At 37.1% G+C, this 20588-nt stretch overlaps 2 protein-coding genes across 8 annotated transcripts in view; one reads left to right on the top strand and one right to left on the bottom strand.

Moving 5' to 3' along the window:
• The window catches only part of LOC114491111 (ceruloplasmin), an 80501-nt gene that overhangs the window by 59341 nt on the left and 572 nt on the right, over positions 1-20588 (top strand). The window contains exons 18-19 of one of the 3 annotated variants that reach the window (XM_028505280.2): positions 454-616; positions 14767-14868. In XM_028505280.2, the coding sequence (XP_028361081.1) occupies positions 454-616; positions 14767-14867 (264 nt within the window). In that variant the 3' untranslated portion in view covers position 14868. Of the gene's footprint in view, positions 1-453; positions 617-3788; positions 4152-14766; positions 14869-20588 lie in introns of those variants that run through there. The other 2 variants (XM_028505282.2, XR_004901339.1) reach the window with 2 other exon arrangements.
• The window catches only part of HPS3 (HPS3 biogenesis of lysosomal organelles complex 2 subunit 1), a 39231-nt gene continuing 26068 nt past the window's right edge, over positions 7426-20588 (bottom strand). The window contains exons 14-17 of one of the 5 annotated variants that reach the window (XR_004901340.1): positions 17954-18061; positions 13420-13626; positions 12689-12783; positions 7426-8205 (exon numbers count right to left, since the gene is read on the bottom strand). Coding sequence is in view for 2 of the 5 variants with exons in the window: in XM_028505283.2 (XP_028361084.1) it covers positions 8078-8205; positions 12689-12779; positions 13420-13626; positions 17954-18061 (534 nt within the window). In the remaining 3 variants the exon portion in view is untranslated. Of the gene's footprint in view, positions 8206-12688; positions 12784-13419; positions 13627-17953; positions 18062-20588 lie in introns of those variants that run through there. The other 4 variants (XR_004901341.1, XM_028505283.2, XM_036017901.1 and 1 more) reach the window with 4 other exon arrangements.

The following is a 20588-nucleotide window of genomic DNA, read 5'->3' as shown; positions in this document are numbered from 1 at the left end:
CTTTTCTATTGTCTCCTTTTCTGCAGCCCTCATTTCCCTACCTGCCCTAAAGTTTCACAGACAACCTAATCTAGGATAGGTTCAGCAACAGTGAGATTGTGGCCAAAATGGGGCCACAGCTCAGTTCCCTCATGTAACACAAGTACTCTGATACAAAGGCAAACCAGAGCTGAAGTGTGAGAGTTAACAGGTAGTACTGATTGATGGCCACTTTCATCACACTTTTCCCTTACACTCACCTGATGGCCCATAGTGCCCAGGCTTTAGTAGGAATTCAAGGAACATCTATCTCACTGTTTGTACTAAACCCAAAAATATACAGGGCGCCCCCCCCTTTTTTTTTAACAGATCCATTTATCTAATATCCTTCAGCAGGCCAAGGAAAAATTGTTTGAATGAATTCTAACATAGAATAGATATTATGTGAATGTTCTTGTCATTTTTCTGATTAAGCACAGGGGCATTTATAGTTCTGATGTCTTTGACGTTTTCCCTGGGACATACCAAACTGTAGAAATGTTTCCAGCAACATCTGGAACCTGGTTACTCCACTGCCACGTAACTGACCACATCCATGCTGGAATGGAAACTACTTACACCGTTCTGCCAAGTAAAGGTGAATATCAAGTTAGTGATTCTAAAAGCCATACAGCACAAATATAATTAAGATACACCACTTTGCCTAAATACTTCCCCCAATATGAAGTATTTGTGAGCAGGCTGTTCTTTCTTCCTTTTCTACCTCTGAACAGAATTTTTTTTTTACTGTTAAATGGTATGAGACACTGCTTTTCTAACGGTTTTTTAAAATAGCACCAATCCTCTCTAATCTAGTAAAAATTGACACCAATATGATGCAATGTAATTATACTTAAAATGGATATGAGACCAGTCATATTTTTTATAAACAAATTAACCATGGCTTACAGACATATTTAATTTCTCTTAAAAGAAGACATTAACTTTTTTTCTAGGTATTACCTGGTACACTCTCCCAAATGAATATAATTTCAAATATGCAATCAGGCAGAACAATATCTCTCTCCATTCTGGAGGGAGTATATTCTTGATTATTGTTTATGAAAGACTGTCTTAGTCTGTTTGGGCTGCTAAACAAAATACAAAAGAACAGACATTTATTTTCATAGTTCTGGAGGCTGTCAGTTTCAGGGTGCTGGCATGGGTGAGTAAGGGCCCTTTTCCACATCGCAGATTTCTTATGTCCTCACATGGCAGAAGGGTCCAGCTAGCTCTCTGGAGTCTCTTTAAAAAGGGCACACATCCTATTCATGAGGTCACCACACTCATGACCTAACCACTTCCCAAAGGCACACCTCCTAAGACCATCATCCTGGGCATTAGGTTTTCAACACACAAATATTTTTTGTCGGAGGTGACACGAACATTCAGATCACAGCAAAGATCTAGGAAAAAATAGAATATATACTCCCTGCTCCTCCCACTCCTGCAGCAGCACTCCCTGCCGTGTAGGTGCACACATGCAGACACACATGCACATAGAGAACAAAAAACACAGGAAAACAAACACCCTTTTGTGTATAAACACTAACACAATGTATTGTATGAAAGAGTGAAACTCCTGCTTGGTGGTTGCATGCTTTGGGTCTTCTGAGTTCAGAAGTGTTGGAACTGGCAATGGCAAACCCAATGGGGAAATTAGGTAAACAACTCCTTGTGTTTCCTCTTAACACAGGTATAAAGGGAACATATAAATGGAAGAAAATATAGAAGTACATATATTTCAAAAATTAAAAAATCACTGAAAGATCAACCATTAGTGCAAATGAAAAGTTTTAATCTCTCCTGGTTCTTACATGAACATCTTGTACCATGAAAAACTACTCCCACTAAAACCCTTTATCACAAAGAGTGGGGCACTAAGGGAACCAGAACACCCAAGACTCAACAGGCAAATGAACTGCTGGGTTTAATACCAGAAACTAAAGAGCAGGGTGAAAAACCAAAAATGAGAAAGAAACTTTAGCTTTTAAAAGAACATTCACACACACGTTTACCACACAAAAGGATGGTTAGAAAATAACCAAGAGCCAGGGAACACTGAGGTAGGAATTTCATGCATGCAAATAGCCAGAATGCAGAGGATGCTGCTACAGGCTAATCCTACACACAGCCAAGGATAAGATTCCTCCGCATATTGAGCCTGGAGGAAAAGAGATGACTGCTTGGTTGAGATAGGGGTGATGGTTTTAAAAGCCTTAGAGAAAATTGTAGAACAAACAGAAAATCGGAAGGAGAAACACGCTGGAAAAAAAGATTCAAGAGAAATTTGGCATTTACAAAAAGAAAGATATTTATGGGACTGAAAGAAGCAGTAATGAATAAAAAAGGACAGTTTAAACTATACACGGAAAAATGAAGGGCCACGTTCATCAGGCTGAATTATCTTTAAATAAAAGTTTAATAAAGCATTTGGGCAAGTCTAAATTAATTCCGAATCCCAGAAAAGTTTCTTCCTACCACGACACAGACATGAGAGTGCCGCAGGTTAGAGTGAAATCTTTCAATATCATGCACCAGGAGAGACGCAATTTCCTCCCTGCGTCCTCCCCACAAAAAATTAGAAAAAATTGTGGATATCCTGTCATACTTTAGGTACTGTTTCATTTCCCCTACCAGAGGAAGCACAATAAAGACCTCTTATGACAAATATAAAAAAAGGGTACTTTTTTAAAGACTGACATTCTTATGACAGTCAGATAACCTTTTGGAGCAGTCTGTAGGGAAAAAGGCGTGCTTAGCTTTTAGTTCCTTACAGGCAGGGACTGTATACTCTGTATTTCTAAGTACCCAAATCCATCCAATACTCTGCTTAGTAAATATCTAAAGACATATTAATTCAATAAAAAAGGAATTTAAAAAGTTTTTTGGACATAATGTCAGATTTATAGAAAATTTGTGAGAGCAGTACAAAATAAAATTCCATATACCTTTCACCCTAACCCACAAATGTTAATATTTTGCGTAGCCACATTTGCTTTTTCATTCTCTCTATCTCCCCCTCTCTCTCCACACATACTCTATACGTATTGTAAATATATGCTAATGTTTCCTAAAAACAAGGATATTCTCATAAACACAACATACCTATAAAAATCAGGACATTAAAAATGACCCAATACTACAGACCCCTTTCAAACCACCCGTCGCCAATTGTTCTAATCATGTTCTTCATAGAAAAAGAAAACCCCGCTAGTGCACTGTGACCAGCTGACACGCCTCCTCAGCCACCCCTAGTCTGCAACAGTTCCCTCAGTCTTTGTCTTTTACAACTTTGACATTTTTAAAGAATGTCCTTCAGTTTGGGTTTGTCTAATGTTTCCTCATGATTAGATTCAGATTATGCATTTTTTGGCAAGACTCTCACAGAAGTGATACTGTTTTTCTCAGTACACATGTCAAGAGGCACAAGATGTTGATTTGTTCCCTTACTGGTAAACTTTAGGCATTTGAATAAGGAGTTACTTGTCTGCCAGGTTTCTCCATTGTAAAGTTACTCTTTTTCCCTTTATAATTAATAAGGATCTTGAGCGGGGGGGAAGTAATTTTTCTTTAAACAAAGCAGTGTTGGAATGAAAGATGTGTTTTAAACATACAAGCAGAAAAATATAGATGAATCAAGAATAATTAAACAAAATTAGAATACATTTTTAAAAATTAGAATACATTTAAAGCATCATGCACTAATTTATTAAATCATATAGTGTATACTATTTTTAATAATGGTCTTAAAATTTCTTTTTCTATAGAGACCAAGTCTGGCTGAAAGAAATAAATTGGTGATAAGTGAAAAAAAACCCAATTCATTATAATGTCTGTGCAAGTGTTGAATAGAATGGTTACTTTGGAATGGCTATATGGATTAAAAAGACTGAAAACGTATATTTCATGCATTTTGGGGGAAATGTGTTACACTGTTTCACATGAAAAGATCAATAGACTATTACACATGGCTGACTCGAAGATACTAGGTAATGTAACTGATTCACATAGACTATTCATATCACCAACATTTGGGGCTTTACAAAACTATATTTAAAAGAAAGATCTATGACCAGATGTTATCCTGGATGGTCTCAAAGAATCACTATTAAGACACACTGAAATGTTTCCAACCATTGGATTCCCCATCAACCCCCCTAAACACGCTGCTGACATCATTCCTAATGAACCAGTGGACATGGGAATACAGGAAGTAAAATTTAAAATATAATAAAATAAATAAAGTTAAATTTAAAATAAAATGTTAAAAATAAAAAATTACAGATATGAGGGTGTTTTTTAAGTTTTATTGTTCAATTACAGCTGATGTAATTTTTTTTCCCTGTTGCTCTTTCTGCCTCCTCTCCATCCCCTGTAGCTCCCACAGTCAATCCCCACCCTGTTGTCCATGTCCCCGGGTCCTTTATACATGTTTCTTGATTTGATCCTTCCCCTTATTTTCCCCATTGTTCCCCTTCCACCTCCCCTCTGGTCACTGTCAGTTTGTTCCATTTTTCCGGTTCTCTTTTGCCTGTTTGTTTTGTTCATTGGGTTCCACTTATTGGTGAAATCATATTGTATTTTTCTTTCACCACCTAGTTTATTTCACTTAGCATAATACTCCCCAGTCCCATCCAAGCTGTTGCAAAGGGTAAGACTTCCTTTTTTCTTCCTGCTGTGTAGTATTCCATTGTGTAAATGTACCATAGTTTGATCCACTCATTTACTAATAGACACATAGGCTGTTTCCAGCACTTGGCTATTGTAAATAATGCTGCTATGAACATTAGGGTACATAGGTTCTTTTGGTATTTCAGAATTTTAAGGTATAATCCCAGCATTGGGATCACTGGATCAAAAGGCAGTTCCATTTTCAGTTTTTTTGAGGAAATACCATACTGTTCTCCACAGTGGCTGCACCAGTCTGCATTCCCGCCAACAGTGCAAAAGGGTTCCCTTTTCTCCACAACCTCACCAGCAACTTGTTTGTTGATTTGTTTATAATGGCCGTTCTGACCAATGTGTAGTGGTATCTCATTGTGGCTTTAATTTGCATCTCTCTGATGGCTAGTAGTGTTTACCTTTCATATGTTTATGGGCCATCTGTATGTCCTCCTTGGAGAAGTGTCTGTTCAGGTCTTTTGCCCATTTTTTAAATTGGATTGTTTGTCTTCCTGGTGTAGAGTCATATGAGTTCTTTATATATTTTGAAAATCAAACCCTCGTCCAAGGTGTCATTGGCAAATGTTTTCTCATATGGTTGATTCCCTTTTCATTTTGCTGTTTTCTTTAACTGTGCAGCTTTTTAATTTGATGTAGTCCCATTTGTCTATCCTTTCCTTATATCCCTTGCCCTCAGAGATATATCAATAAAAATATTGCTGCATGGGGTATCTGAAATTTTTGTGCATGTTTTCCTCTATGACTTTTATGATATCATGATTTATATTTCTTTTATCCATGTTATTTTACTTTATGATGTAAGTTGGTGGTTTTCATTTTTTTTTTTGCATGTAGTTGTCCATATCTCCCAACACCATTTGTTGATGAGGCTATTTTTACTTCATTTTATGCTCCTGACCCTTTGTCAAATATTAAATGACCATAGAGATATAGGTTTACTTCTGGGCTCTCTATTCTGTTCCATTGATCTGTGTCTGTTCTTATGCCAGTACCAGACTGTTTTGATTACAGTGGCCTTGTAATATACAGGGTCTGGCACAAATAACACTTCTTTTAATTACAAAATTCTTTATTACAAAATCATGAGCATGTAATTCTGTTAACATAACGGTATCACACTCAAGCACACCATATGACATTTTAGATGAAATGTTCAAATTAAAACTATAAATTATTACACCTATATTATTATCCTACCAACCACACTCGAGCAAGTGTTACTTCTGCTGGACCCTGTAGTTTTATATCAAGTATTGTGATCCCTCCTACTTTGTTCTTCTTTCTCAAAGTTGCTGAGGTTATTGGGGATCATTTATGGTTCCATGTAAATTTTTTTAAATATTTCTTCAATATCTGTGAAACGTGTCATTGGTATTTTAATAGGGATTGCATTGAATGCAATCTATGAATTGCTTTGGGTAGTATGGACATTTTAATGATGTTTATTCTTACAATCCACGAACACAGTATATGCTTCTATTTGTGTCTTCTTTAATTTCTTTTTTCAGTTTTCTGAGTACAGGTCTTTTACCTCTTTGGTTAGATTTATTCCTAGGTACTTTATTTTTCTTGTTGCTATAGTAAATGGGATTTTTTTTCTTGGTTTCTGTTTCTGATATTTCATTGTTGGTATATAAAAATGCCTTCAATCTTCAATTTCTGAATATTGGCTTTGTATACCACTGTTTTGCCAAATTCACTTATTAGGTTAAGTAGTTTTTTTGGTGGAGATTATAGGGTTTTCTATTACACTATTATGTCATCTGCAAACAGTGACAGTTTTACTCCTTTCAGATTTGGAGGCCTTTTCTTTCTTTTTCTTGTCTGATTGCTGTGGCTAGAACTTCCAATACTATGTTGAATAGAAATGATAAATGCAGACACCCTTGCCTTGTTCCTGATGTAAGGGGGAAAGCTTTTCGTTTTTGCCCATTGAGTATGATGTTGCCTGTAGGTCTGTCATATATGGCTTTTATTATGTTGATGTATGCTCCCTGTACTCCCAAAGACACTCTTTGCTGAGTGTCTTTATCATAAATGGGTGTTGCACTTTATCTAATGCCTTTTCAGCATCTATGGATATTATCGTGTGATTTTTGTCCTTCCTCTTGTTTATGTGATGTATTGTTTATTGATTTGTGAATATTGTACCATCCTTGTATCCCTGGATGGATCCCACTTGATCATAGTGTATGATCTTTTTAATGTATTGCTGGATTGGATTTTGTTTTAAATCCTCACCAGAGAATATGTTTATTGATTTTAGAAGGAAGAGGAAGAAAGGGAGGGAGAGAGGTAGAGAGAAACATCATTCAGTTGTCAGTTGCCTCTCATAATGCACCCCAACCAGGGATCAAACCCACAACTAGGTATGTGCCCTGTCCTGGGAGGGAACCCACAAACTTTTGGTGTCTCGGACAACTCTCCAATCAACAGCCACTTGACCAAGGGCCCAAATCCAAGTTTTATGAACCCTTAAAGAAATGGTCAAAAGGATATGAATCTGGAACTGGAGAAAGGCAGAGTAAAGAAATAATTCTATACATTAAATCCTGATAAAGATAAATGTCATCAATAGAAAAGTTTCAAAATATAGTTGTGGCAGATGCCTGGTGAGGAGCATTTTTCCTAGCCTTAACTGAAGTCAAAGCACACTATCAATGAGCTGAACTTGGACTTAAAATTGTTTAATAAGAGGTTAAAAAAGAAGACACAGTTGTGAATACAATGACATATTCTTTTATTTTCACATACACTCTAGCTGAAAGAGCAAGAGTACACATCAACAAAAGTGGAAATAATGTTTTGGCTGAAAAACATGCATTCAAACAAATCATGTCAATAGCCAGACAAGAAAGTCAGTTTTATAATTTCTACTTCCTTTGATTCAGAGAGAAATGCTGCATGAGTTTTAAAAGTAATAACAACAACAAAAAAGTCTGAAATCTTTTGTGGGAAATTTGTTTTAAAAAGCAACCCAATAGAAAAAAACTGGAAAAATCAAGAAATTCTGGACTACTTGGAGTGACATTTTCACACAAACTTGCAAAACTGTTCTCTGTGTTTGTGGGATAAAAAGACTGTCATGTCCCCAACAACAGTAAACTGATGTTCCTTGAAATAAATGTCAGTGTCTGCCTTTAAAAATATATGCCTTCTTTGAGGAAATTCTTATGCCTTGTAGCTTTTTTATATCTGGACAATCAAATGGATTCAGGTAATAAATTATGAAATACCATGGTAAGGGTAAGCAACCTGAAAGCATCTGCAGTATATGTACATATACAATGTGAAAATCCTTTATTTTTACCTTGCATTCAAGTTTTGAAAATTCAGTCTCATATGCTATAGTGCTGAGTTTCAAAGGACACCTTCAAGTCAATGATTTCTTTTGGCTGCAGTAAAGAAGGTAAGGCAAGAAAAATGCTGCAGCGCCATCTTCTGGAAGAACATTCAAGAAATCCCGTAGTTCTAGTTCCACAGCAACAACTGACAGTGTTTCTGTTTGTAGGAAGGAATACGAGTTAGAACTAAATGTCTTTCGTCCAATTCTCTTGTTACTCAACCAATTAAAAGTTAGTTCAGGTACCAAATGTTATAATTACAAAAGAAAACATACAAACTATCTTTTAAGTCCACATAATACTTTTTGGTTTTACAACTTATTCTTTCTAGAATCCTTTGATGTTTATTTTATATTAGCCCCATGCACTTTGGATTTACTACTTCATTGCTAGATTATTACAATATTTTCAATACATTTCTGGTAATCTTCTAAAAAATACAATCATTTGAATAGTATTTTTAGTGGTAGAATTCAGCTAATTGAAAAAGTTTGCTAGGACAAGAATTACTATTAATCGTTGGATAACATTTTCCTAAATCAGTTCCTCTCTGATATTTTCAAGTTACTAATAAGGACAAAGCTTTTTTCATGATCATTTTACCTTTTTCTTCCAAACTGCAAAATAATGAGCTCTAGTTAACATTTTAAATATTAAGGAATTTAGCAAACATTTTTGTAAAGATAACTATGCAATTTTATGTTTCTGTTGCTTCCAAGTACAAACATGCTTCCCTCTGCTGGGAAGAGAAGGGGGTGACACTTAAGAACAAGGTTCCCCAATAAACATACTTCAGTGCCACTCCCTGATCTTCCCACATCCATCATTTATTCTATTTGCCGAGTAATTGAAACGAATCTACTCAAGTGTGTGTGCATCCATCCAACATTATCTGTCCAATATTCAGCAACCTAAATCACCCTTTCCACAAAGGAGTGATATGCCCTTGTTGCTAAAAGGTCATGAATGGCACAGCGGTGATACTGGGAAAGATCCCTACCTCTGGAATCAGACAGACCTGCCAGGGATCATACTCTTCCCTGGTGACATCTCTCTGGTGACTTTAAGAAAATCACTTAACCTCCCAAGCCCTAGTTTCCTCATCTATAATGCAGTATCATTTGCTAGCTTCCAGAGTCCTTTGAGAATTAAAATATAATGATGCACATCTAACATATAACAGAAACTTAGTATTAACTACCATTTTGTAAAAATCAGGTGAAAAACATGAATTTCCAATGCTTCCCTATCAAGCCAGATTTTTTAGCCTAATGTGGAGCCTGTAAGTAGTATCCTACATATGAAAATACTGAGTTGGGGGGCCAGTGCAGAGTAGTTATAGAGCCAACAAAAAAGTCTTGTCACCACCCAGTTCTCTCCTGTTAGTCAGTGAGGGGTTAATACAAGTCATAACTCCAAGACCAAGGTCAGTATCTTAAATCCTTGGTGTGCCTAGAAAATATTCATCAAAAACTAAAAATAGTTATTTCTAGTTGGTGGTACTTTAAATGATTTTTTAAGCTTTATTTTTATAATTTACTAAAGTATAACCATTTGTAATAATAAGCACAGTTCATTATCAGAAAAACAGTAACGAATAGTTCCTTGAAACAAACAAATCAACTACTAAGCTTGCTTTCAATGGCTCTGCATTAATGCAAAGGCTCTCAACCAGTCTGATTTTGAGCCCAGAGGATATCTGGAATGTCTGGAGACATTTGTTTGTTCTAACTGGGACAGTGCTATTGGTATTTAGGAGTAGAGGCCAGGGTGCTGCTCAACATCCTAAAACATACAGGAGACACCTACACACACACACACACACAAATTATTTGGTCAAAAATGTCAACAGTGCCAAGGTTGAGGAACACTGTATTGGAGATATGAAATCCAAGCTCCTAAGCATGTAAGTCCCTGCCTTCCATCTTGAACCCTACCATCTTACAATTTTGCCTAGTATTTTACTATAGAGTTCTCCCTGAACTTCTCATTAGTCCCAGGATATTAAAAATTTTGCCTGCTTCAGGTCCCTCAGTAAGTAGCAAACCTGGAACTCAGCTCCAATTCTCCAGGCTCCAATCCTAGTCGCTTCTCAGTGTACTACAGCTGCCAACCCAAAGATCTCCCTTGAAAATGGATCTGAATTAAGATTCTCCCCTTTGAATTAATAATTACTTACAGAAGGCTTTCTGTGAGGGGCACATTGCTGGTGAGGGGGTGCAACATGAAAAGTGACTAAAACACTATACCAGCTCTTGAGGTACAGGCGTCTAATAAAGGTAAATCACACACAGTACGTAGTCCCATGAGCCACACACATACGTGTGTGTACAAAAACAAAGATATCTTGAAGATACAGAAAACAGGAACATGTGGAGGAATGATTATGAGTAAGTTAAGGGTAAAGAGTTTGTGAATGTGGATCAGAAAAAGATGAGAAGAAAACATAGGTAGTGGACATTTCTGACAGCACTTTTTCTGATTATTGCCTCAGGCACAGGAAACAAAAAAAAAATGGGACTACATCAAACTAAAAAGCAATTATTGCACAGCAAAGGGAACCATCAACAAAATAAAAAGACAATCCACTGAATGGGAGAACATGTTTGCCAATGATAAAGCAAGTAAGGGGTTAGCATTCAAAATTTATAAAGAACTCATACAACTGAACACACACACACACACATCCAATTTAAAAATGGGCAAAGGACCCGAATAGTCCCTTCTCCAATGAGACATACAGATGGCCAGTAGACATACAAAAAGATGCTCAACGTCACTAATTATCAGAGAAATGCAAATTAAAGCCACCTTTAAGGTGTGAGATATCACCTCACACCTGTCAGAATGGCCATCATCAATGAATCAACAAACAACAAGTGTTGGTGAGGATGTGGAGAAAAGGGAATCTTGTGAACTGTTGGTGGGAGAGTAGACTGGTGTAGCCACTGTGGAAAGTAGTATGGACTTCAGAAAATTAAAAATGGAACTGCCTTATGACATAGCACTTCCACTTTGGGAATATATCCTAAGGATCCAAAAATTTGAAAGAGTGTATACACCCCCATATTCATTGCAGCATTACTTCAAATAGCCAAGATGTGGAAACAGCCCAAATGCCCAGTAGATGAATAGATAAAAAAACTGTGGTACATTTACACAATGGAATATTACTCCACTGTAAAGAAGGAAATCTTACCCTTTGCAACAGCATGGATAAACCTGGAAATTATTATGCTAAGTGAAATAAGCCAGAGAAAGACAGGTGCCATATGATTTCTCTCATATGTGGAACCTAAAGAACAAAATAAGCTAACAAAAAAAAACAGACTCATAGAGAACAGACTGGCAGCTGTCAGAGGAGAGAGACCTTGTGGGGGCTAGGTGAAAAAGGTGAAGGGATTAAGCAAAAATCCAAAAAACAAAATGACCCCTCATATACAAAGACAATAGTATGGTGATTACCAGAGGGAAGGGGGATAGAGGGAGGTAGAAGAGGGTAAAGAGGGAATAAATGGTGATGGAAGACTTAACTTGGGGTGGTGAACGCACAATATAATATACAGATGATGTATTATAGAACTGTACACCTGAAACCTATATAATTTTATTAATCAATGTCACCCCAATAAATTCAATAAAAATACACATAAAAAAGAATGAAGAAAGAATCTTTTGAGTAAAGTAGTAATATAACTAAGGTGTGAAGATATGGACTATCTGCACTAAAAAGTGATCTACCAACACAAAACTTCAGTTCAAAATCATGTGATAAATTTGATGCAGGTGGGCAGGGCACAAACAACTGACAATTTCATCTTCTGAAAACCAAAAATCACTCAGAGAGATGGTCAGACAGAAAGTTAGTACAAAGCCACCTCCTCCGAACCATGAGTGGGAATTTTCAGAAACACACCTTCCAAGGGCCGCTGGCTCTGCCTAACATTTTACAAGCCAATTACCTTTGCTGGAAAATAAATAAAATTCCAATACTATCAATTTCTAATATTTTATGCATACTAAAATCAATATAACCATACTCTCTGTCATCAGGCCAACAATTAATTAGTGATATTAACACACAAGAGTAGAGTACTTGATAACCATACATGTATTAAGATTCACAAATGATTATGAATTATGAAAATTCAAATAACGACTAATGATGTAAAATATTGCATAATTTAGAGACACTCAACTTCTAAATCCTTGAGAACCTTGTCATTCTTCAATACTTAACTTACAACTATGATTAATAATGACAATCATCTTAATTTCCTACATAAAGTAAATTAAGCACTGAGATCACTAATAAAAATGTAATAAATAGTCTTAATGAAAATTCAAATTTTCAAAATACTGAGGTTGTGAGTTTCTATGCCTGTGATAATTTGTTAGGTATTTGAAAAGATTAACTTAAAAACATCAGCTCTACAGCTAGAGGAGATAAATGAATACCCAATGTGATGGGGGGAGTGCATGAATGCTGAAAATAAGCTCTCTAGAGGATTCTAAGAGCCTCTTCACCTCACTTGAGAATCACATGAAAAACTAGAGAAAGCAAATCTTTAATAACAAATTATAGAAACTAAAATTAGGATGCAATTAAATTTATAATCAAGCAAAAATAATCGTTTTACCCTTTAATGATGACAAGTAGAGTTGGTACTTCTCTCCACCACATTTTATTCTCTGACAAAGTTCAGGAAGCAGTTTTTTCCACCACAAAGTCTATCTTAGAAAAAATGAATAAATTTTAAGTTTGATGCATTTTACATTAAGTTTCCAACAAGAATAAGAAGATCATGAAGGAAAGGTACAGGGCAAAAATACATAATTTTGGTTAGGGCAGTAAATTTTATTATAACTGAAGTTATATCAGCAGCCAGTCTTCTGCTTAAACTATAACATAAAAGTCATGTTTGTAGCTTGGAAATCGAATAATATGTATATTGTACATGTGTATGCAGCTATTTTTAAAAAGGAATGTAGGCATATCCTGGATTATTTCTTAGGTGGCAAGAAGGAAGAAAGGAAAATGAGAAAAAGTACTAAAGTCTGAAATTCTAATTTCTAAACTAAAGACCATGTAGCCCAGAGAATGCTTTCCCACCATCACTGTTTCCCCAGTCTTCACAGCTTACTTCTTCAATGAGAGGTTTTAAATGAAGATAACATACCACTGCCATACATTTTAATAGCCTCCAACAGTATTCAAGACACATAACATGTTAAATATATGTGCTCATTTGACCCACCCAGTCCTGTGAAGCTGGACTGGCATGATTTGTCCCTATTTTGCAGATAAGGCAACAAAATGATCAAATCTGATTATCACTATCAAGCCTAAAAAGTAATCTGAAAAGCATACCCGATTCTCTTCTTTCAGTTCGTGATTAGCATAAGGAATGATGGCCTCTGGGCACCTCTCTAGCAGTGTGTCGATGCACTGCTCATACTCTTTCAGACGCGTCCGACACAGAACCTGGACGCTGAGGCCAGCAACTGTGTCTTCTGAGAGTGGTTCCAAGAATGGAACAATGGAAGCTATGTCAAATGAAGGACCACACATAAGAGACTATGAACAGAAAAGTAAAATGTTATGGAATGAAACACCCAAAAATCTAAAGCACAAAATACAGAGACAATGTTTTAAAAAGACTATAAACCTCACTTGCTCCCCCAAGAATGCAATTTTAGAACACATGCATATGATATTTATTTAGTAAAGTATTAAATAATATTTGCACCACTTCTAGTTTAAAGAATAACAATCTGTTTGATAGAAAGCAATCATTTAAAAAATAACATGATTTCACTTGCTTTGGATAGACTGCATTTTATAATTAGCAGGAACCCTTTAGGACTCTGTCCTAGAACACTGCGGTCAGAGAGTTATGTTCAATGATGTTCATCACAAGAGTATTTATAAGATGACACCAGAAGCAACCTAAATGCCACACAAAAAGGGATGAGTAAATCATGATACCTTTGTATGATGGAATATTATAAAGGCTACTTAATGACAAAATGTTCATGATAAAATGATAAGTAAAAAAAATTCAATATAAAATTATATTCAGGGCATGATCAGTTTTGTGAAATCTACATAGATACCTACACATATAGAAATGCTTTTGAAAAAGCACAGAATTTGAACAGAGATCAGCTCACTGAATGGGAGGACTAAGCCCACTTTTTTCCCCCTGTATTTTCCAAAGTTTGGATAATAAGCATGCATTATATATAAACAAAACTAAAACTTAACATTTAAGAAAACCAAAGCAATTGTTAAGAACCTAATAATTTGTAACAACACCATTTTGTTGAATAACAGAGCAGGTACTATTTCAGTATACAGAACTGTAATCAATTTTACTTTTAGGCATTTAAACTATAAATACAGCTGACACTTAGCAATGTATATTTGAACTGCACAGGTCCACTTATTTGGGTTTTTTCAATTGACTACACAGTTCAAACCTGAGTTGTTCAAGGGTCATCTGGCAGCTGGGAATCTATGTATGCTGGGGGCTGACTTAAATTGTATGTGAATTTTCCACTGTGCAGGCAGCTGGTGGAACCCTAACCCCCACAATGTTAAAGAGCCAACTGTACTGCTTCTGATTCTACCACCGAAATAATCTGTTTTTGCTTTCTTATAGATAAAGATGAGATGATTACTGATTTTCTTCTTCTTATATCCTTTTTGCTACAGCTTCTCAAGCTCACAGGGCGATATGGCACGTGAACTACCTATTTACAGTCAGCATGATTATTTTATTCCAAATTTCCACCAAGGAATGGCTGAAAGAATAAGGTTGGTCCTTTTCCTTCCTACAAGGTTAATAATCAACTTCATCTGAATAATTCCTGACAAAAAGATAGCAAACATGAAGTAAGGTGATAATCTGCCACTTACAGGACCTCCCAACATAAAAGAAAACACAGACTATTTCTATATTCAACTTTTGATTACTCAAGACAACAGGATAGGTAGGAAGGAGGGAGCAAGGAATGAGTAACCCAAATCATGGTTACAATGAAACTAGTCAAAGCTTGCTATAAAATGGATTATCCATGAATTTTCACTTAGTTTTATCCATATCATCAAGAAGTTTAAAAATAAGAAACACCAGAAAGCACATATACTACTGAATTTAAAAATCGTCCAAAGGTTACTACTTCTCTTTAAAGTGCTCCTTTTTTTAAATTGTATTTTATTGCTTATGCTATTAGCATTGTTGCCACTTCTTCTCCCTTTGCCCTCTACCATTCAGCCCCTCCTCAGGCAATTCCCGTATCATTGCCCATGTCCATGAGTCATGCATATATATTCTTTGGCTACTCTCTTTACCTTCTTTCATCCAGTGCTCCCTTTCCCCCTTTGACAGCTGCCATCTGTCCAATGCTTCTGTTTCTATTTTGTTTGTTAGTTTATTTTGGTCATTAGATTCCACGTATAAGTGAGATCATATGGTATTTGTTTTTCACTGACTGGCTAATTTCACTTAGCATAATAGTCTCCAGGTCCATCCATGCTGTGGCAAAAGGTAAGAGGTCCTTCGTTTTCACTGCTGTGTAGTATTCCATTGTGCAAATGTACCACAACTTTTTTATCCACTCATTTACTGATGGATACTTAGGTTGTTTGCAGATCTTGATTATTGTAAATAATGCTTTAACATAAGGGTGCATTTTTTTTTGTATTGGTGTGTAAGGATTCTTAGGAGATATTCCTAGAAGTGAAACAGCTGGGTCAAAAGGGAGATCCATCAGGCTGCTCCTTTTTTCTTTTTAAATATTTGAAATGGATGCCTCTCTACCCCCAAGCACATGCACTATTCACCCCTTCTCTGATCTAGATCCCTCAACCAACTCTGCAGGGCTGGAACCAGGACTCCTCTGCTTCTCCACCTAGACAATCAACTGCCACTCTTAGGTGAGGTGGTTGGCAAGGAGGTAGGTGAGGGGCCTGTGACAATTTTGGCAAAGGGTAGAGTATTTTTACTAGTTACTTTATCATTTCAAATAACAGCTTTTTTGACATGTAGATGATTTCTATATTGTTTTTATTTTAATTTTTTGCATAAATATGTATAATATTATACTGACTGAGGACATGAGATACATCGAATCTGTGCCGTGGTGGTGGTTCTGAACCTCCCCATTCCTCTAAGGGACAGCCACATGAAACTGCAATCTTTTTGTTTTTTGAGGGTTATTTTGTTTTAAATGACTCACAGATAATCTGGAAGTTCAAGCCAACTACCTTTCCATCCCTGAACAGCAAAGACTCCCAGAAAGAACCTACCCTCTTTAAATACTTTAAAATGGACTTTAAAAGACCACTGAATTATACTTTTTCAAGCAGTGATTACAAATATGCTTGGTAGCTTCATCAGGTGAGATTTAACAGCACTTGTTACAATTACGATTTTACATATGTCATTAGTACATATGTCCCAGGAAAGTAAGGCCCTGCCTGTCTTGTCCAATGCTATACACATCTACAGCTCATGTTCAAGGAATATCTGTGAGAGGAACAAATTTGGGGCTCAGCGGCCTCTATATCATAAGGGTACCAAAGATAAGAACCAATATGAATCATCTCTGTTGATTTTTTTAAGACTGTGAATGACTCAACTTCTGAAGACAACACAGGCTATCCGGAGGCTATCTAAGCAATATCGTCTGTTGACCTTCCCTCCCGACCCCCAATTTTCGTTTTCGTAAGCAGTAATAACACTGACACCTGTTCCTAGTGTAAATCAGGGGTTGCAAACTCAAGAACCTCAAGAGGCCAAAAGGCAGCTGGGTATAAGGAAAATGGACACCACATATTCAGTACATGGACCAAGAAGACACTGATTGAGATGAGAACTGTGGCAGGCAAGACGGCATGAGCACTGCCTAAAGGGAGCCACTAGTTGGCTCCAACCTGAAGGTCTCAGGTAATGAGGGACCAGAGTCACCAGTTCTGCTGAACTTCTCAAGAGAAACTTAAAACTCAGATTCTTAAATAAAAGTGTAAATTTTTATACGTTGGTAGATACATTGGGCAGACCAAACAGAACAGATTTGGGGGTTCTATGGGTCCTGGACCACTGAACTACACTAAGAAAAACCACATCCACACCTAGCCCAGCCTGATCCACCATGTAAAATGTAGATTTACTTCTCATTTTCAGTCAAAACACTGTCACAGCCAGAATTCCTGTAGGATGATCTACATTCTCTGATCCTATTTCTTACTTTAAAAAAAAATCCTGCCCTGGCAGGTGTGGCTGAGTGTTTTGAACACCAACCTGTGAACCAAAGGGTTGCCAGTTCCATTCCTAGTCAGGGCACAAGCCTGGGTTGCAGGCCAGGTCCCCGGTAGGGGGCACACAAGAGGCAACCTTACAATGATGTTCCTCTCCCTTTCTCCCTCCCTTCCCCTCTGTCTAAAAATAAATAAATAAAATCTTTAAGAAAAATTTTTAAAAATCCTTTTCAAGAGCCAGATAAATTGGCTACTTTGACTTATTTCCTATAAAACAGATCATAGTGGCTGCATTGGGCTAGAGGCTTAAAATGTATGAGTGAAGACAAAAAAACCCACGAATTATAATAAAACTATGCTAAACATTTGCCATATTTGCATTTCACAAAGTGTTTTCAAGCACATGCTGAAAAACAGTCAGGACAGTCATGTGACTTGGATGCTCATTCATTTAAGGTACTGAAACCAGCCTTCCTGTGAGCATTTCAGGCAGAGGCAGGAATTCCCCCCAGAGCTCCTGAGCCTGCCTAACAGTGGATTTTGTCCCTCAAAAGTACACACTCTAGATTAATAGAACACCTAAGGTCTTACCAAATGTATATCCTACATTAAATTGTAATAAAGAGGCATTTTTATTTACCTGTAATTTGGAGAGATCTTCTGTGTAATGTGAGTCAGCTAAGGAATCAGATGATATTAAGACATTAACCCATGGATAGATTAAGCCATAATGACTACAGGCGTTTATCTAAAATATAAAAGAAATTAATGTAAACAAAATACAAAACAACAAGATGTTCTTCATTTATTCTAAAAAGAGCAAGCAATCACTAATCCTTAGCTATGTCACAGAAGTAAGTACATGCTTTCCTGGGAACAGACAGGGAAGTCTTGCCTGGTGTCAAGACTTGCCTAGAAGTCTTGTCTTGGCTGGTGTGGCTTAATGGACCAAGTGCTGGCGTGCAAAACAAAGGGTCGCCAGCTCAATTTCCTATCAGGGCACACACCTGGGATGAGGGCCAGATCCCCAGTACAGGGTACATGACAGTCAACCATACATTGATGTTTCTACCCCTCTCTTTCTCCCTTCCTTCCCCTGTCCTCTAAAAATAAATGAGTAAAATCTTTTTTAAAAAAGGAAAGGGAAGTCTTTTAGAATCTATCCCCCTGGAAAAAGTTTCAGCCTTTATACTTCTCACTAAACAAATATGCACTAAATATTTCCTAATATTTTAAATTTTAAAATATTCCAAGGAGGCACTTTCTAGCAAAAAAGCAATAGTGCTTTCAAGCTAATTTTACTACAAAAAATTCACAGTAACACTGTGGTAACATTTGGTAATAATTTTTTATTTCTACTGCTTTCCTTGGAAGACAAAACCTCTTCCACCAGTTCTCAAGATAATTCCCATAAAGGCTCCTTATTCAAGAAGTTGGTCCTTCTGGCCAAGATGGAGGCATAGGTAGATACACTTTGCCTCCTTGCACAACCAAAATAAGGACAACAACAAATTTAAAAGCAAAAATAACCAGATCTGTCAGAAAAGCTAACTCTATGGAAATCCAACAACCAAGGAGTTAAAGAAGAAACATTCATTCAGATTGGTAAGAGGGGCAGAGGTGAGCAGCCAGGGCAGAGAGGACAAATGGCAAGGCGGTAGTTTGTGGACCAGGTGGTCCTACATTTGCATGCAGATAAATGAAGAGCAACAACTAGAGAGCAAGACCGTACAACCCAGGGTTCTAGTGCAGGGGAATAAAGCCTCAAAACCTCTGGCTGTAAAAATCTGTGGGTGTTACAGTGGCAGGAGAAACTCCCCGCCTCACAAGAGAGTTCATTGGAGAGACCAACAGGATCCTAGAATGTACACAAACCCATCTACCCAGGAATCAGCACCAGAAGGGCCCAATTTGCTTGTAAGTAGCAGGGAAATGACTGAAAGCCAGCCAAACAAGCAAGCAGCATTATTCCATGGCGGACCCCTCCTATACATACAGGTCCAGGCTCTACCTCTTGCAACATAACAGGTGTACTGAGATAAAAGAAATATGGCCCAAATAAAAGAACAGGTCAAAGCTCCAGAAATAGAACTAAGTGATATAGGGACAGCCAATCTATCACATGCAGAGTTAAAAACACTGGTCATCAAGATGCTCACAGAAATGGTTGAGTATGGCTGCAAAACAGAGGAAGAAGTGAAGGCTATGCAAAGTGAAATAAAGAAAAATACACAAACAACAGTGAATGGAAGGAAACCAGGACTCAAGTCAATTATTTGAAGCAGAATGAAGAAATAAACATTCGACCAGAACAGAATGAAGAAACAAGAACTCAAAAAAAATGAGGAGAGGCTTAGGAACATCCATGACAACTTTAAATATTCCCACATCCGAATTATAGGGGTGCCACAAGGAGAAGAGAAAGAGCAAGAAATGGAAAAGTTATTTGAAAAATAACTGAAGGAGAATTTCTGCAATCTGGCAAAAGAAAGACTTCCTGGACCTCCTAGAAGCCCAGAGAGTCCCAAAGAAGTTGGACCCAAAAAAGCACAAACCAAGGCACATCATAATTACATTACCCAAGACCAAAGATAAGGAGAGAATCCTCAAAGCAGCAAGAGAAAAGGAGAAAGTTACCTACAAAGGACTATCATAAGAAAGTTACCATAAGACTATCAGCTGATTTCTCAAAAGAAACCTAACAGGCAAGAAGGAGCTAGAAAGAAGTATTCCAAGTCTTAAAACACAAGGACCTACATCCAAGATTACTCTATCCAGCAAAGCTGTCATTTAGAATGGAAGGGCAGATAAAGTGCTTCTCAGATAAGGTCAAGTCAAAGGAGGTCATCATCACCAAGCCCTTATTACATGAAATGTTAAAGCAGGAACAGATTCACAGAAATGGAGATCACATGGAGGGTTATCAGCAAGGAAGTGAGGGGGGAGAAAGGGGGAAAGGTACAGGGAATAAGAAGCATAATTGGTAGGTACAAAATAGACAGGGGGCGATTAAAAATAGTATAGGAAATGGAGAAGCCAAAGAACTTACATATATGACTCATGGACATGAACTAAGTGGGGAAGGGGAAGCTGGTAGGAGTGGAGGTGCAGGGCGGAGGGGAATAAAAGGGAGGAAAAAAATGGGACAACTGTAATAGCATAATCAATAAAATAGATTTTAAAAAAAAGAAGTTGGTGACTTTTCCAGTTAGCTGTGGCATCGATGAAAGGCAAAGCCCTGGGAGGGGAGGGAGGAGGAGGGTAAAAGCCGTGGT

The sequence above is a fragment of the Phyllostomus discolor genome, chromosome 2 (genome assembly GCF_004126475.2).
Source record: "Phyllostomus discolor isolate MPI-MPIP mPhyDis1 chromosome 2, mPhyDis1.pri.v3, whole genome shotgun sequence".
Lineage (NCBI taxonomy): Eukaryota > Metazoa > Chordata > Mammalia > Chiroptera > Phyllostomidae > Phyllostomus > Phyllostomus discolor.
The sequence above is the reverse complement of the archived record's forward strand: the minus strand, read 5'-3'. Positions and strand labels throughout refer to the sequence as shown.